An 18,788-nucleotide genomic window follows, 5' to 3' on the forward strand; every position below is an offset into this window, starting at 1 on the left:
CACCTGTCTTTATCCCTGAGGAGGAAGCAAGGTTTATCCCCGTTTTCTATAAGTATCTACCCGTATGTGAGTCCTTCTTTGAACTGTGGGCACTTATATACCTCTTGCTTTCCACTGAGCTTCTCTCACGACTCCCACCCCCCTGCACCTGTCAATTATGCCACTGACGTCTTCTTGGAATTAACTAACGGTCCTTTAGCGTATTATTTCTTGGACTTCTCGATGACACATATAGTCTTCTACTGTCTACTCTAATTGCCCTCCAAAAAAGATCCCAGTGATTTCTCCAGACTTTGTTCTTTCGATATGAGCCGAATGATGATGATGAATGAAATAATTAGAAAGTGGGTTTATGATACACTAAGAACTTTACACCCTCATCATATTATCGTACATGAGATAAGGCAATATCCCCGGTCTCCTCTCCCACTGTAACCTGTATATTTATCTTCGCTGACATTGTGTAACTTTCTCGATCTGTTGTCCATGTTGGTTTCCATAGGTACCATCACTATAGCGCCGGCCATGTGCCTGTACCCTGTGGCGCCTCTGTCCACACTTCTGGTGCAGCTGTGTGTCTCCAAGGTTTCCACAAACAGTCATGCCATGATAGTAGGAAGGGGTGAACCCCCTGTGGTGTTTATGATCCTCCCCGCCGACCGTGAATGCCCTAGACGTGACACACACACACACACACACACACACACACACAGTCGCATGTTTACCAAAGGGCGTCCGAGCTATGTCTCTTCGTTGTATATCAACTGACTGTTGTATTTCACTCTTGTGTCTCCTATGATGATGTGATTATTACACGAAAGTGCACTTGGGAACTTATTGTGTTTCATTTTCCCCGTTTGCTCATAGGAATATATATATATATATATATATATATATATATATATATATATATATATATATATATATATATATATATATATATTCAAAATGACTAGAAAACATTTTTTAGCACTTAATGTCTGAAATTTTCAAGTCGTGGAGAGGTCACTGGAGCAGTTGCGAGTGGTATTGCGTCGCCGGGTGGGGCTGGGTAATACCAGTGAGCAGAGTTAAACGTACCGCTGCGGGCTCATTCGCTGTAAGGTCATGCTGGGGCGCGTAGCTGAGGTAGTCTGTCCTGGCCCGTGTTGTGACTTGTTCACGGCGTAGTATCCTTGTAGATTGACCCATCGTCCCTCGAGTGAGGGCCGTGGTGTTGTGTTGTGCTTTTTGATGCCTTAGAGTTTGACGGAGCCTTCGTGTAGGTGTTGGGTGGGTCTTCCCAATGTGCCTCCTACATAGGTCATGTTAGGAAGGAGCTCACAGATTTTTACACAGTCTCTCCCCACCCATAGAAAGAGAGACTTTTGATAGCTTGAAAAGTTCGGAATGAATCTTGTGAAAAAATGATGATCTGGTCATTTGAACAGAATATGTTTACGAGAAAAGCTGCTACTAACACACTATGTGTGTGTGTGTGTGTGTGTGTGTGTGTGTGTGTTTTCTCGTCATAAGTTCGCCAGGTTTTAATACAGTCATGCTGGTATTTTGCGAGAACGTAATTATGCGCTGGCCGATGACTGCCTACTTCCCCACGCCTGGTAATGAGAAAGCTGTGAATGAGGCAGCAATGAACTGGGCAATGATGAATGAAGCAGCAGTGAACTAGGTAGAGATGAATGAGGCAGCAGTGAACTAGGCAGTGATGAATGAGGCAGCAGTGAATAGGGCAGAAATGTAGAAGGCAGGCAGTGGTGAATGAGACAGAAATGAGCGAAACTGTTCTTGCCATGGGTGAAATATATTACGTCTCTTCTTATTTCTTTAAGGATGTGTATGTGTGAGGGAAGCCGCAGCCACGATCATGTTGGCTCTTATTTTCTTTAGTACACTTTTTCTTTCTTTTTTTTGTGTGTGTAGAGACCAAATCATATCTTAACATTTATAAGTATTTTGTTGTTTTTTGTCAATTTTTCTCACCACGTATTGAAACCACGACAATAGAAAGTTACTGCACGTTAGATATCCTTTGGTCTTTAACAAACGATATATATATATATATATATATATTATATATATATATATATATATATATATATATATATATATATATATATATATATATAGGCGTTGGCAGATGAGTAAGCCACCGGAAGCCATGAAGTTACCTCCCCGTCCGTCATTGGAGTGACTACCTCTTGTAGGATGAGACATACACGCGTCACACATTATTAATAACGCCAGCAGAGGTGACTGGTCACCAGGAAGAAATTCAACAGGTTTGGTAACTGCTTAGGTAGTGTGCCGCAGGGTGGAGCCATGGCTCGGGCGATGCAGGGCAACGCTTCGCCTAGATGACACAAGCTGTACCAAGTGGTGGCCTCTGTTAGGGGACGTTCTCCATCCTTCTTCCCTCCCTCCCTCTCCTCTCTCCGTCTTCTTGGCTGTCTACCTCTGTCTTGCTGTCTACCCCCGTCTTGCTGTCTACCTCCATCTTCCCTCCATGTTTCACATGTTTCACCCGAGTTAGAGGAATGATTGGATCAGAGGCTAATTAAAAAGGAGACGCGAAAGGACAGACACAAACAATTACAAACGGGCAGAAGTGAACCTGATGGAATCTTATGAAGATATATTTGAGCACGTAAGTTATGGCACTCTGTAAAGGCCCGAGAGAGGAAGTGATAGAAAGTGGAGCGATGTGATCAAATCATCCCTTACTCCTCTCTCTTCCATGGTGGACGAATTTACGGTCTGTAACATTCATCTCTAACTCAGTTTTCTTAATTCGCATATGATCATTGTTGCCCTTCTCTGAACTTCTGCATTAATTCTATGTTTTTCTGAAGTGCAGTCACCAAACTTGAGAAGCATATTAGAGTTTTAACCCAACGTAGGACGTGAAGAACTTCCTGAACATATCCTTATTCATACACGTGAATAAGATTTCTGGTGACAGGTTGGAGGCGACGTAAACGCACCAAGTCCCTCTCACACATAGATTCCTGCAGCATTGCATTTTGACAAATGATATTCCTATTAAGGTCGTCTTCCACTGTCCCATCCTCATTGTATGTATCAGTCCATATGAGGAGGTGATCTACTTTCCCCCTTGTAAATGAATGCAGTTTTCCTCTTCGCTTCTCACTTCACTCGTGACCTTGACGTCACCCACACACATAGTCAGGTAGGAGTCCAGCCCTTGGCAACTTATTCACGTAGATCAAGAAGAGGATTGGACCTCAAGACATTGCCCTGCGTCTTGCCGCTGGGGACCTCCACCCCATCTCGAAGCCGTTCCTGACCAGCGTCCTGTGTGTCCTCCCTCGAAGGAGTGATCCTCCTCTTACTCCTGTCTGGCAAACCAGAGTCATCATCAACCTCCCATGTGTGTGTGTGTGTGTGTGTGTGTGTGTGGGTGTGTGTGTTGTGTTGTGTTGTGTGTGTGTGTGTTGTGTTGTGTTGTGTTGTGTGTGTGTGTGTGTGTGTGTGTGTGTGTGTTGTGTTGTGTTGTGTTGTGTTGTGTGTGTGTGTGTGTGTGTGTGTGTGTGTGTGTGTGTGTGTGTGTACAGGAGCAGAGGCATGTTACATACATACAAGGCTGAGATGAGGCCACACGAGTGTAATAAAACTCTCTCCCCGTAACACACACACACACACACACACACACACACACACACACACACACACACACACACACACACTCACACACACATCCTAAAACAAATGCACACATACACGGTCATAAAAACATTCATACATGCATACATGCATTCATACATGCATACATGCAGACTGGCTGGCATGCAGCGACCAAATTACATCTGGTGGTGTAATCCCGGGTCGCCCACGGTGGCTGTATGAATCATTTCCCAGAATAGACTGATTTGCACAGCAAGCAAAAATAGATATTTTTTTTTTCCTTTTTCGTTTACACCTGCTCACCTTTCTCGTATTAACGAGGTAGCGCCAGGAACAAGTGACTGAGCCTTCACAGGAGAGATCCTCACGTGACTCCTTCTGTTTCTACTATTAATAGGAGAGGAAAATTTCCAGTTCACATCGTCTTTGTCGTTTTGTGCGACTCGTCTGAGATACGGGAGGCAGTGTAGCGGAAGAAACAGGTATAAGAGCGACCCACCCTTGCGTTACCATTGGCCATATAGTCACCACATGACACAGTAGCTTGCTGGTCTAGCTAATGGTGGGGGGCAAATAAGCAGCCAGCTCTCGGGAGCAGAAGCCAAGTTCAGATCTATAGAAGTGGGAAAAGTGAATCAGCACTGCTGCTTAGGGGAAGTAGGTCAAGTGAGACTGGGAGAGTTAGTAAGTCAGACTACTTTTGAATCGATTGTGTCTAGTAAGGATGGACTACTAGAACCTCCTCATGTGATAAACGGAATAAACCTCCAAGAAAATGTTTTACGGCATTGAATCAGGATTCCTTTCTCTTCGAGATGGACAGAGCCTTTTTGTGTAATGTGGGGTTGTCAGGACAGGTTGGATATGACGGTGCCATCAAATATATTTATTGTAGTAAGTTGTGGAATCAGACTCATCAAAATATGTGGCAAGGTTGTGAGGAGTTTGAGGATCTGCGATGGACAGAAAAAGGGTTTCAGAAGATCTAGACCAAACTGGGATACATCTGCCACCCTGGGGTATCCTGTCCAAGTACAATGAGGAAGTTGTGACAAGACGACATAAGTGATCGAGCGAGAGACTAGAGGAGAGAGCCGGTTGGAAGCAAGTGGGTTACTGCAGCGTTTGAGTCATCAGCGTATGAGCGTGTCGAGTTATCTGTTGAAGACGGAAAATCAATGATAAAGATGATAAAGGGAGTTTGGGAAGCAGGACAGAACCCTGAGGGGCACTGATGTTGATAGGGAGAGAAGGAGGGCTTGATCCATCGAGTATCACGCACACAGATCGGCGAGAGAGAGAGAGAGAGAGAGAGAGAGAGAGAGAGAGAGAGAGAGAGAGAGAGAGAGAGAGAGAGAGAGAGAGAGAGAGAGGTGAAGAGACGAAGTAAACAAGGAAAGGCAGAAGAGGAGAGTTTGGGTACGAGACTATGATGCCATAACCAAGTGCTTCATACCCGTTACGTTGCGACCAAGATAGGATATTCTCTCTAAGGCCCAGTCCTCCGCTCTAAACGCTACCTCGCTAATGCGGGAAATGGCAGATATGTATGATATATATATATATATATATATATATATATATATATATATATATATATATATATATATGGATCTGGAGAAGGCATATGATAGAGTTGACAGAGATGCTCTGTGGAAGGTACTAAGAATATATGGTGTGGGAGGCAAGTTGTTAGAAGCAGTGAAAAGTTTTTATCGAGGATGTAAGGCATGTGTACGTGTAGGAAGAGAGGAAAGTGATTGGTTCTCAGTGAATGTAGGTTTGCGGCAGGGGTGTGTGATGTCTCCATGGTTATTTAATTTGTTTATGGATGGGGTTGTTAGGGAGGTGAATGCAAGAGTTTTGGAAAGAGGGGCAAGTATGCTGTCTGTTGGGGGTGAGAGAGCTTGGGAAGTGAGTCAGTTGTTGTTCGCTGATGATACAGCGCTGGTGGCTGATTCATGTGAGAAACTGCAGAAGCTGGTGACAGAGTTTGGTAAAGTGTTTGAAAGAAGAAAGTTAAGAGTAAATGTGAATAAGAGCAAGGTTATTAGGTACAGTAGGGTTGAGGGTCAAGTCAATTGGGAGGTAAGTTTGAATGGAGAAAAACTGGAGGAAGTAGTGTTTTAGATATCTGGGAGTGGATCTGGCAGCGGATGGAACCATGGAAGCGGAAGTGAATCATAGGGTGGGGGAGGGGGCGAAAATCCTGGGAGCCTTGAAGAATGTGTGGAAGTCGAGAACATTATCTCGGAAAGCAAAAATGGGTATGTTTGAAGGAATAGTGGTTCCAACAATGTTGAATGGTTGCGAGGCGTGGGCTATGGATAGAGTAGTGCGCAGGAAGGTGGATGTGTTGGAAATGAGATGTTTGAGGACAATATGTGGTGTGAGGTGGTTTGATCGAGTAAGTAATGTAAGAGTAAGAGAGATGTGTGGAAATAAGAAGAGCGTGGTTGAGAGAGCAGAAGAGGGTGTTTTGAAATGGTTTGGGCACATTGAGAGAATGAGTGAGGAAAGATTGACCAAGAGGATATATGTGTCGGAGGTGGAGGGAACGAGGAGAAGTGGGAGACCAAATTGGAGGTGGAAAGATGGAATGAAAAAGATTTTGAGTGATCGTTGCCTGAACATGCAGGAGGGTGAAAGGCGGGCAAGGAATAGAGTGAATTGGATCGATGTGGTATACCGGGGTCGACGTGCTGTCAATGGATTGAATCAGGGCGTATGAAGCGTCTGGGGTAAACCATGGAAAGTTCTGTGGGGCCTGGATGTGGAAAGGAGCTGTGGTTTCGGGCATTATTGCATGACAGCTAGAGACTGAGTGTGAACGAATGAGGCCTTTGTTGTCTTTTCCTAGCGCTACCTCGCACACATGAGGGGGGAGGGGGATGTTATTCCATGTGTGGCGAGGTGGCGATGGGAATGAATAAAGACAGTGTGAATTGTGTGCATGTGTATATATGTATATGTCTGTGTGTGTATGTATATGTGTACATTGAGATGTATGGGTATGTATATTTGCGTGTGGGGACGTGTATGTATATACATGTGTATGGGGGTGGGTTGGGCCATTTCTTTCGTCTGTTTCCTTGCGCTACCTCGCAAACGCGGGAGACAGCGACAAAGCAAAATAAATAAAAAAAAGAAATATATATATATATATATATATATATATATATATATATATATATATATATATATATATATATATATATATATATATATGATAGGCATATGATAGAGTTGATAGAGATGCTCTGTGGAAGGTATTAAGAATATATGGTTTGGGAGGCAAGTTGTTAGAAGCAGTGAAAAGTTTTTATCGAGGATGTAAGGCATGTGTACGTGTAGGAAGAGAGGAAAGTGATTGGTTCTCAGTGAATGTAGGTTTGCGGCAGGGGTGTGTGATGTCTCCATGGTTGTTTAATATGTTTATGGATGGGGTTGTTAGGGAGGTGAATGCAAGAGTTTTGGAAAGAGGGGCAAGTATGAAGTCTGTTGGGGATGAGAGAGCTTGGGAAGTGAGTCAGTTGTTGTTCGCTGATGATACAGCGCTGGTGGCTGATTCATGTGAGAAACTGCAGAAGCTGGTGACTGAGTTTGGTAAAATTTGTGAAAGAAGAAAGTTAAGAGTAAATGTGAATAAGAGCAAGGTTATTAGGTACAGTAGGGTTGAGGGTCAAGTCAATTGGGAGGTGAGTTTGAATGGAGAAAAACTGGAGGAAGTGAAGTGTTTTAGATATCTGGGAGTGGATCTGGCAGCGGATGGAACCATGGAGGCGGAAGTGGATCATAGGGTGGGGGAGGGGGCGAAAATTCTGGGAGCCTTGAAGAATGTGTGGAAGTTGAGAACATTATCTCGGAAAGCAAAAATGGGTATGTTTGAAGGAATAGTGGTTCCAACAATGTTGTATGGTTGCGAGGCGTGGGCTATGGATAGAGTTGTGCGCAGGAGGATGGATGTGCTGGAAATGAGATGTTTGAGGACAATGTGTGGTGTGAGGTGGTTTGATCGAGTAAGTAACGTAAGGGTAAGAGAGATGTGTGGAAATAAAAAGAGCGTGGTTGAGAGAGCAGAAGAGGGTGTTTTGAAATGGTTTGGGCACATGGAGAGAATGAGTGAGGAAAGATTGACCAAGATGATATATGTGTCGGAGGTGGAGGGAACGAGGAGAAGAGGGAGACCAAATTGGAGGTGGAAAGATGGAGTGAAAAAGATTTTGTGTGATCGGGGCCTGAACATGCAGGAGGGTGAAAGGAGGGCAAGAATAGAGTGAATTGGAGCGATGTGGTATACCGGGGTTGACGTGCTGTCAGTGGATTGAATCAAGGCATGTGAAGCGTCTGGGGTCTTTGTCCATATATCCTCTTTGACCAAACCATTTCAGAACACCCTCCTCTGCTTTCTCAACCACACTTTATTACCACACATCTCTCTTACCCTTTCATTACTTACTCGGTCAAACCACCTCACACCACATATTGTCCTCAAACATATCATTTTCAGCACATCCACCCTCCTCCGAACAACTCTATCTATAGCTCACGCCTCGCAACCATATAACACTGTTGGAACCAGTATTCCTTCAAACATACCCATTTTTGCTTTCCAAGATAACGTTCTCGACTTCCACACACTTTTCAAAGCTGCCAGAACTTTCGCCCCCTCCCCCACCCTATGATTCACTTCCTCTTCCATGGATCCATCCGCTGCCAAATCCACTCCCAGATATCTAAAACACTTCACTTCCTCCAGTTTTTCTCCATTCAAACTTACCTCCCAATCAACCCTACTGTACCTAATAACCTTGCTCTTATTTACATTTACTCTCAGCTTTCTTCTTTCACACACTTTACCAAACTCAGTCACCAGCTTTTGCAATTTCTCACCCGAATCAGCAACCTGCGCTGTATCATCAGCGAACAACAACTGACTCACTTCCCAAGCTCTCTCATCCACAACATACTGCATACTTGCCCCTCTTTCCAAAACTCTTGCATTCACCTCCCTAACAACCCCATCCATAAACAAATTAAACAACCATGGAGACATCACGCACCCCTGCCGCAAACCAACATTCACTGAGAACCAATCACTTTCCTCTCTTCCTACACGTACACATGCCCTACATCCTCGATAAAAACTTTTCACTGCTTCTAACAACTTGCCTCCCACACCATATATTCTCAATACCTTCCGCAGAGCATCTCTATCAACTCTATCATATGCCTTCTCCAGATCCATAAATGCTACATACAAATCCATTTGCTTTTCTAAGTATTTCTCACATACATTCTTCAAAGCAAACACCTGATCCACACATCCTCTACCACTTCTGAAACCACACTGCTCTTCCCCAATCTGATGCTCTGTACATGCCTTCACCCTCTCAATCAATACCCTCCCATATACTTTCTCAGGAATACTCAACAAACTTATACCTCTGTAATTTGAACACTCACTTTTATCCCCTTTGCCTTTGTACAATGGCACTATGCAAGCATTCCGCCAATCCTCAGGCACCTCATCATGAGTCATACATACATTAAATAACCTTACCAACCAGTCAATAACACTGTCACTCCCTTTCTTAATAAATTCAGTACATTGTTGATTTTTTCTATTTTTCTTTGGATCACACCGCATCTCAGTCTCGTTTTCCTCTCGTCTTTCTTTATTCTCTTGCGTCTCTTATCGTTCACGCTCGGTTGGGTGTCCTTGCGGTCCTGACAGATCTTATATCCGCCAATTTGCATGAGTTATCGTCGTGACGACTGACCCCCAGAGTCGTGCGTGGGGTCAGTGTCGGAAGTTTACATCATGGGGAGGTCTCGTGTCGTGTTGGAATGTGTATGTGCGTCGAAGTGTGGCAACTGGTGTGTCCCGTTGTGTCGTTAGCCATGTCACCATTATCATTCCTCAGCGTCGCATTCTAGCAACTATAATGATCGCAGTATGCAACTGAGAGGGTAACCTCGTGTGACCTCATAGGACTCAGGTCTGAGCACAGCAGGATGACACTTTCGACCTTCACGACAGGAGAACCGCCGCATCTAGTCTTCCACCCAAGGCCAAAAGCTGTGTACTTCCGTAGGGCCCATCTTCATCTACTGTGACCGTCTTCATTCTGTCCTCGCCGGCTGCAGGGTGGCCTGGTCTGGCCAGGCCTGGCCGCACATAAAGGCCGTTGCGGCTGCCACCTGTATCACTCGTCCTCGACTCACAGAAGCCCAAGTGCGCCACTGGTGCCTGAATAGTCCTGACCATGTGACTCCAGGCGCCCCTGGAACTTCTCCATCGTTGACAGGGGTTCTGTTGTTGTGTCGCATTTCCTAAGGTCGCCGTCAGCAGGTCACCTACGCTGGACGTCACCGACACCCGTCGTGGGAAGCAGCTTGACGCTGGACGTCACCGACACCCGTCGTGGGAAGCAGCTTGACGTTCTGGGACATACGGCCACCCTCTCCTGCAGCACAAAGCACAAACGGCAGCCTTTTGCGAACTCAGGACCTCGACTTGCGTTCTCTCTCTGCAGAAGCTCAACGAACCCGTTCCCCACCTCCGCAACGCCTGCTGCTCCTGCTGTATCGAGACCAGCGCCATGGAACTCCTGCCTACATTCACGTTACCTCGCCTGGCCTCACCTTACCGTAATCCCGCACCACGTACACCAGCTCATGACCTCTGTACTTCCCCAGAGAAGCACTTTCTTGTTGTTACTCATGTTTCTGTACACCTCTGCCTGTCTTCACCAGTACAGAAGAACCATTAGACGTTAAGAATGACCACTGTAGATCTCACAAATGTTTACCGGTTAGGTAACTGTTATTAGAGGCAGTGGGTGATGGGACCGCTCCCTGTTAGTAGCAGGAGATTAGAACCGACAGATGATGTCTGCTATACGAACGTGGGGAAATGACCGTGGAAAAGGTATATTACGTCTGGTAAGTTGATACTCAGAGCATCCTCGGAGATAGGGCTTCTTCTGTTCCCCCTCCCCCATAGCCTGCTGGGAGATGAACTTTCCTGTATCTCCTTCCACTGTAAGATAATTAACTGTATCCCCCGCCCTTTCTACTGGGATTTTGTATCAGGGTAAAAAGTATGTGATGATTACATGATTAGAACGAAAATGTTAACTTATCCCGTCACGGGGTACATAGGGGCACTATCATGACGTCACGGTGTGCATAGGGGCACTATCATGACGTCACGGTGTGCACAGGGGCATTATCACGAGGTCACAGTGTGCATAGGGGCATTGTCATGACGTCAAGGTGTGCATAGGGGCATTATCATGACGTCACGGTGTGCATAAGGGCATTGTCATGACGTCACAGTTTGTATAGAGGCACCAGTATGACGTTCCGTTGCGCATAAGGGCATTAATATAATGCCATGCGGTGTACAGGGGCATCATCATGACGTCACTTTGTGCAAGGGCGCTGTCATGCATGGATCATGATGTTACGACGTCACGGAGGAACTATCATGACGTCATTTATGTGTAATTACTGTTTGTGTGTTACGGGGAGAGAGCTACACAGATGTAAATGTGTATGACTGTATACATGTGTTTGTGTCCATGTAAATATATGTATGTATGTATGTGTATGTATACCAGCTTGTACACGTGTCATGGAAGCTTTACGCCCATCGAGCCGTGCGTATTGCTTGTTGCATGTCTTTGTCATACGCATTTTCCAGTTTTCCAGTGGTAGTCGCATTTTACTCCCTCCAGGTCTAGCGTGTTCCAGTGGTCCACCGCAGCGGCGGGTACTGTCCTCCTGTGACGGATGGAAGCGATTCACCACGGAGAGCAAGGGATTCGAACCCATGTTATCTTGAATGACAGTCTAGTTAGCTGCCCGCTCGGGTACGCCAGAAGACATGCTTTGTCTCCTCCTGAGGAAATGTTTCCTCACGTCCCAACGTGCACTTCCTCACGTCCCAACGTGCACTACCTCACGTCCCAACGTGCACTACCTCACGTCCCAACGTGCACTTCCTCACGTCCCAACGTGCACTACCTCACGTCCCAACGTGCACTACCTCACGTCCCAACGTGCACTTCCTCACATCCCAACGTGCACTTCCTCACGTCCCAACGTGCACTACCTCACGTCCCAACGTGCACTACCTCACGTCCCAACGTGCACTACCTCACGTCCCAACGTGCACTTCCTCACGTCCCAACGTGCACTTCCTCACGTCCCAACGTGCACTACCTCACGTCCCAACGTGCACTACCTCACGTCCCAACGTGCACTACCTCACGTCCCAACGTGCACTTCCTCACGTCCCAACGTGCACTTCCTCACGTCCCAACGTGCACTACCTCACGTCCTAACGTGCACTTCCTCACGTCCCAACGTTTACTTCCTCTCGTTCAACGTGCACTACCTCACGTCCCAACGTGCACTACCTCACGTCCCAACGTGCACTTCCTCACGTCCCAACGTGCACTACCTCACGTCTCAACGCGCACTTCCTCACGTCCCAACGTGCACTACCTCACGTCCCAACGTGCACTTCCTAGTATCTGTCACTCTCATTCTAGTGTATTTAATGACGTAAGGTAAAGAAAATTTTTTTTTTTACACTTTGAAAACTTGTGTCTCCATGACTTGGTCATTAAGAGAACTCAAATTCCTCCAACCTGTCCTTTTATGATGAAAATAACCCTATATTTGTACTTGTCGGTGCGTGTGTGTGTGTGTGTGTGTGTGTGTGTGTGTGTGTGAGAGTGTATAAACGTGTACTGCGTAGAGAGAGAGAGAGAGAGAGTTCTACGCTCGTGTTTGGGCGTATGTGTGCGTTTCCGTATGTGCACATGTTTGCAGGCATTTTTTCCCCCCATTTACGTCCCAGTGTGCGTGTTTGCAAGGCCCGGCTGAGTGGAGAGGGAAAGGGCAGGGTGTGTGTGTGTGTGTGTGTGTGTGTGTGTGTGTGTGTGTAGGGGGGTGGGGGGAATCACGTAATGACGTCACCAGCATCACGCGCCTGGCCACGCCCCTTCCGGTGCCGTCAAAAACAAATTACCCACAGTGTGTGTGTCCGCGCCGCTGTCAGCCTCGCCAAAATAACATTGCGTAAGAAGGGAACAAACAATAGACTGGGAGGTAATATAGTACATGGGCGGGCGGTATAGTGCATGGGACTACATGGGAAGTTAGTACATGGGTGGGCGGTATAGTGCATGGGACTACATGGGAAGTTAGTACATGGATGGGTGGTATAGTGCATGGAACTACATGGGAAGTTAGTACATGGGTGGGCGGTATAGTGCATGGGACTACCTGGTAAGTTTGTACATGAATGGGCGGTATAGTGCATGGGACTACATGGGAAGTTAGTACATGGATGGGTGGTATAGTGCATGGAACTACATGGGAAAGTTAGTACACGGGTGGGCGGTATAGTGCATGGGACTACATGGGTGGGCGGTATAGTGCATGGGACTACATGGGAAGTTAGTACATGGATGGGTGGTATAGTGCATGGAACTACATGGGAAGTTAGTACATGGGTGGGCGGTATAGTGCATGGGACTACATGGGAAGTTAGTACATGGATGGGTGGTATAGTGCATGGGACTACATGGGAAGTTAGTACATGGGTGGGCGGTATAGTGCATGGGACTACATGGGAAGTTAGTACATGGATGGGTGGTATAGTGCATGGAACTACATGGGAAGTTAGTACATGGGTGGGCGGTATAGTGCATGGGACTACATGGGAAGTTAGTACATGGGTGGGCGGTATAGTGCATGGGACTACCTGGTAAGTTTGTACATGAATGGGCGGTATAGTGCATGGGACTACATGGGAAGTTAGTACATGGATGGGTGGTATAGTGCATGGAACTACATGGGAAAGTTAGTACACGGGTGGGCGGTATAGTGCATGGGACTACATGGGTGGTCGGTATAGTGCATGGGACTACATGGAAAAATTAGTACATGGGTAGGCAGTACAGTAAATGGGAAAGTTAGTACATGGGTGGGCGGTACAGTGTATGGGACTACATGGGAAAGTTAGTACATGGGTGGGCGGTACAGTGTATGGGACTACATGGGAAAGTTAGTACACGGGTGGGCGGTATAGTGCATGGGACTACATGGGTGGGCGGTATAGTGCATGGGACTACATGGGTGGGCGGTATAGTGCATGGGACTACATGGGAAAATTAGTACATGGGTAGGCAGTACAGTAAATGGGAAAGTTAGTACATGGGTGGGCGGACCAGTGTATGGGACTACAAGGGAAAGTTAGCCCACCGCTGTAGATGGAGACAAAGTAGTATAGTAGAAGGCTTCTTCCCACCTGCTATTATACTTGGAGACGAGATGATAAAGCAGAAGTCTCCTCCCCACCCGCTATTGTACATAGAGACGAGATTATAAAGTAAAAAAAACCAACTCCCTGTGCTCTTAAGTGTTTGGGGTATTTAAAGAAAAATGAATTTGGGTGTAACATTCTTTTTCGTGCGTTTATGAACCAGACGTTAAAGAGATAATTCAAGATGACCATAGCTGGTAGGTTCTCGTTATCAACGCACAATGGAAATCGCTCAGATATCCTGTACAAGACGGTGGAGGAGGAGGAGGAGGTCAGGAGGAGGAGGAGGACACTGTAAACGCGCACGTGAAAGTCTTTACGGCTGGATCCTGAGGGACATCACGGGAGGGGCTTTGAAGATCGTCGTTTACGGGGCTCTGTGCGGCTATTGTCTTCACGAGCTCCAGCAGACATTACAAAAGGAATTGGCCTTTAGATTCCCTCTCTCTCTCTCTCTCTCTCTCTCTCTCTCTCTCTCTCTCTCTCTCTCTCTCTCTCTCAATGGGTGTAAGGTCTCCTCCGCTAACGGTCTCACGTCCTTTCTTGGATCTTATGTTAAACTATACAGTTGTGTGTATGTATACGGGAGAAGGTTTGAAGGAAAATCGAATGACATCGTAACCCCAAACCTGCATGGATTACGCCATGTATGTTGTGGTACGAAGTAGCATCAAGGTAGCAGTGATCCTTATTATGGTGTGGTCTTTACTTTTCCAAGACCTCCATGGTCTTCACCCTTCCCTCTAACCCTCCCTTACCCTTCGGTGTCCTTAAGTCTAATCCTTCTCTAGTGTCTCATGGCGTTAAGCCTTAACATCACCCTTAACTTACCATTGCTCACCCAGTCTCATGTAGCCCAACATCTCTCCTTACCCAAATATATCGCCTTGCCTTCCTACCTCAGGAGTCCCTTTTAGCCTTATGAGGCCCCTGCAGCACTCAGGAAGCTGGCCACGTCCACCGGCTATAAAATGCCGCAGTGTTCTTACATTCCTCTTCTAGCTCCTTCCCCTCCCTTCCCCCAACCTGATATCCTTTCAGCTGATACGTATCCTTCGCTCCCAGTACACCCCTCAGATTCCTACATCCCTTAGCAGTTGAGACACCCCACCCACCAAACACACACACACACACACACACACACACGCACGCACACACACACGCACACACACACACACACACACACACACACACACACACACACACACACACACACACACACACACACACACAGTAAACTACTCTCTAATGCTTCTAATTCTTCCGCTCCTTAGCTATCTTACTGGCACTTCAGATCCCATAAGACCCACAAGCCTCCTAAAACCTTAAAATCCCCTAAATGTTCTCTAATTCGATCGTAATCCTCCGTAGCCCAGTACCCTTCCTCCCAGTCACCCCTCTACTTCCCTCACAAATTAGTTCATCTTCGGCAGTACCCTAAAGCCGTTCCTCTATTTTCCCCATCCTTCCACGACCTATACTCCCATCGAACACCCGGGGTCTCTCCCCTTCCCTTTCCCCTCTCCTCCGTCAACAGATGGCGCTTCCTAATCAAAACTTGACCAGCTGTGACCCCATTTTCTCATCCCCACCCCCCCACACCCTCAGTCGGCCATGGAGATTTAGTATCACACATTTTTCTTCTTTCCTTACCTCACATGTTCTGTCAGTTATTCGCTCTTCCACTTTCTCTTCTCTTACGTAGGCTTGTGAAGTTTGCTCTCTTGCTTGTACATGTACGTCCAGTTCTCTCCTGTACTGCTTTGTGTATTGGCTCCTGTCTCGACCTCTGTTTCTGCCGTCTTCATCCTCCGCTGTTGATCGTAACCACCTCACCATTAACTCTCTCTCTCTCTCTCTCTCTCTCTCTCTCTCTCTCTCTCTCTCTCTCTCTCTCTCTCTCTCTCTCTCTCTCATTCTCTCTCTCTCTCTCTCTCTCTCTCTCTCTCTCTCTCTCTCTCTCTCTCTCTCTCTCTCTCTCTCTCTCTCTCTCTCTCTCTCTCTTCCATTATGAGTATGAAGTTCGGGATACTACTACTTCTTCTTCTTCTTCTTCTTCTTCCTCTTCTTCTTCTTCTTCTTCTTCTTCTTCTTCTTCTTCTTCTTCTTCTTCTTCTTCTTCTTCTTCTTCTCTAGGACGAGATAAATAGAAAATCGCGAGGTTCCTCAAAAAGGAACGTACTCATATATAATAGTAATAATATTAACAACAGTAACTTTAATAATGATAATGATACTAATAATAATGATAATGATGATAATAATGATAATGATAATAATGATAATGATGATGACAGTTTACTGGATCAACAGAACGAGACTGTTGTGCAGGTGAACCGGTCAGGGTACGTCAGCAACCGTTACCATGAACCAAATTTAAATGTGTCTTCTGTGTTATGTGAACATTATCCACATCCTTACGTCAGCACATAAGGAACTGATATTAAATGTAACCTGTGCAACGACGCTGAGTTATTTCCTGGACAGAAATGCACGGGGCACGCACAGACACCAGCAACAACAAGTCACTCTTTTCTTAAGCAGTTCAACCGCAATCTTGTCTTTCCACATTTCATCTTACGCAAGGCTTTCACCACCTCTTCTTTTCTCACCAAAGCATATACGTGGACACCTACACACACACAAACGGACACAGACATACACACATATGTATAGACGACCGCGTAACATACTGTCACTACATCTGTAATACGCCACATAAAAAACACTGTTAGCTACGTGTTTCCCAGTCTGATGATAATATATAGGTCTTGGAGTCGCAGCTGAAATTTACATTATCTGTTTCTAGGTCGCCTTCACGAATTAAAGAGGAGGAGGTATTGCTGTGGTGCCAGGCCACACCGTCAACCACCGTGGCTGTCAGGAGTGTTGCTACACCCATTAGGTAAGTTGACTGTTCACCTCTGAATGTTTCTTTTGATGTAGGAACACCTCATATAGGTGTTCGAACCCCGTTCCAGACGTATGCTAATGATGAGACTCTCTCTCTCTCTCTGACGCTGATGGTTCCTTCTACCGACCAAATTACTCCTTTTGAATGTCAGGCTGTGGTTAGAACGTGAAAGAATAAGAAAGAGAATGGACGCGATGAGAAAAATCCGAGAATGTTGGAAAGAAAAGAAAACGGAGCGCCTTACTTTACGTGTGCATGCGATGTCCCGTGACAACATTTTCCTCACTTTCAGGTTGAATGAATGTGATGGAGGACGTGGAAAGGTCACGGGGGTTAGGTCGAGCCAAGAGAAATTATTTTCTGGCAATAATATTTACATTCCTGGTCGGCCAAGCTGCAGGGGAAACAGAAAACAGGAAAAAAAGACTGATTCGAGTGTGAAAATACTTTCGCATGGATGCCAAAATGATCAGTCGTCTTGAGGAATCAAATCCTGTATACCACAAAATTAGATTACATTATATAATGAAGCTCCATAGAACAAACATCGTCAGTGGAAGATGATGTGGATTTTTAAGCCTAAGTTTGCAAGAGAAGGTCGGGGGTTAGAGAGGCCATTAGACGAGGTTAGAGCGAAGCGTGTCAGGGAGAGAAGAGTGTTGAAGAGGAGCGAATCAAAACTCTTGGTTGTCTAAAAACTGATTTTCCATGCGTTACAGATGCGGTGATTCGTCTGGCCGCCTTATTCCAGGTGATCAGAGGCTTGAAATGGAAGCGATGGAAGGATGGGTCGAAAACGGGAGCAGTGATGGTATAGCAGGTAAGATAATATGCCTTTATCTTAGCTTTGTTGCAGATGATATTTGACGCTGTGTTAGATAGTGACAAATATGCTTCTCTTGCGACCTACATTTTATGGGAAGGGGGGGATGTATAGGTCGGAGGCGTAGGTATAGGGAAGGTATGGGTAAGGAAGAGGAGGCGTGGGTAGGTAGGGGGCGCGGGTGAAGGAAAAGAGGTATGAATGGATAACGGACATCAGGAGGCGTGGGGGGAGGGGTTTAGGGGAAAACAGGGAGTGGGGAGGTTGGGAGGAGGAATACGTAGGTAAGGAGGCATGGGTAGATATGAGGCGTGGGTAGGTAGAAAACATAGGTAAGGGAGGAGCAATAGGTAGGTGAGGGAGGAGGAGGAGGAGGAGGGGCGTGAAGCAGAGCGGCGGTGCCTCCCGGCAACTGATCCAATAAATCGATGCCACTTTATCCTCCTTCATGACGCGACTGCGAGGAAACTGTCCATGGCAACCGACGTCTCGCTCATGACAGGACCTGCCCGGGTCATGGCAACCAATATGTAGTTCATCTTAACCACTGCAGTGGCTGTTTGGCTCATGATCCACTCCATGGCAACCATATCTGTCGACAGTACGAAGCAAACATCATCGTCCCATGTGTGTGTGTGTGTGTGTGTGTGTGTGTGTGTGCCTGCTGGTGCTCATATGTTCATGGCGGCACATGTCTCTGTAATTATCCATTTCTTCTGCACGGGGAGGGAGTTTTACATTCGTGAGGCCCCGCAGCTCTTTAATTTTCTTTACCATCATACAACTTCTTAAACCTGTGTATGTTGGCCGCACACACTGTCTCACTACGCACTGTACTCCATTCCTCCGCCATGATCACACTGTTGAAGAACATTCTTTACATTTTCTAACGTTTCTTGCATAATCCATTTGCATGTTGTGACCTCCGGTTGTTCTGTCTGTACAACCTTTGGAAGAACTGTCCACTGTATACGTCATCAAGCTGGTTGAGAAATTGAAATGTTTTGATCACATCACCACATCCACGCCAGGCAAATCTAAAGACTCTTAGAATTTCCCGGTAA

The 18,788-nt window shown here is 46.1% G+C and overlaps 1 protein-coding gene across 2 annotated transcripts in view; it reads left to right on the forward strand.

Moving 5' to 3' along the window:
• The window catches only part of LOC139766676 (uncharacterized), a 542,423-nt gene that overhangs the window by 344,141 nt on the left and 179,494 nt on the right, over positions 1-18,788 (forward strand). For both annotated transcript variants that reach the window (XM_071695584.1, XM_071695583.1), the window contains exons 5-6: positions 16,797-16,892; positions 17,621-17,721. In XM_071695584.1, coding sequence (XP_071551685.1) covers positions 16,797-16,892; positions 17,621-17,721 — 197 coding nt within the window. The remainder of the gene's footprint in view (positions 1-16,796; positions 16,893-17,620; positions 17,722-18,788) is intronic.

The sequence above is a fragment of the Panulirus ornatus genome, chromosome 58, assembly GCF_036320965.1.
Source record: "Panulirus ornatus isolate Po-2019 chromosome 58, ASM3632096v1, whole genome shotgun sequence".
In the NCBI taxonomy this organism is placed as follows: Eukaryota; Metazoa; Arthropoda; class Malacostraca; order Decapoda; family Palinuridae; genus Panulirus; species Panulirus ornatus.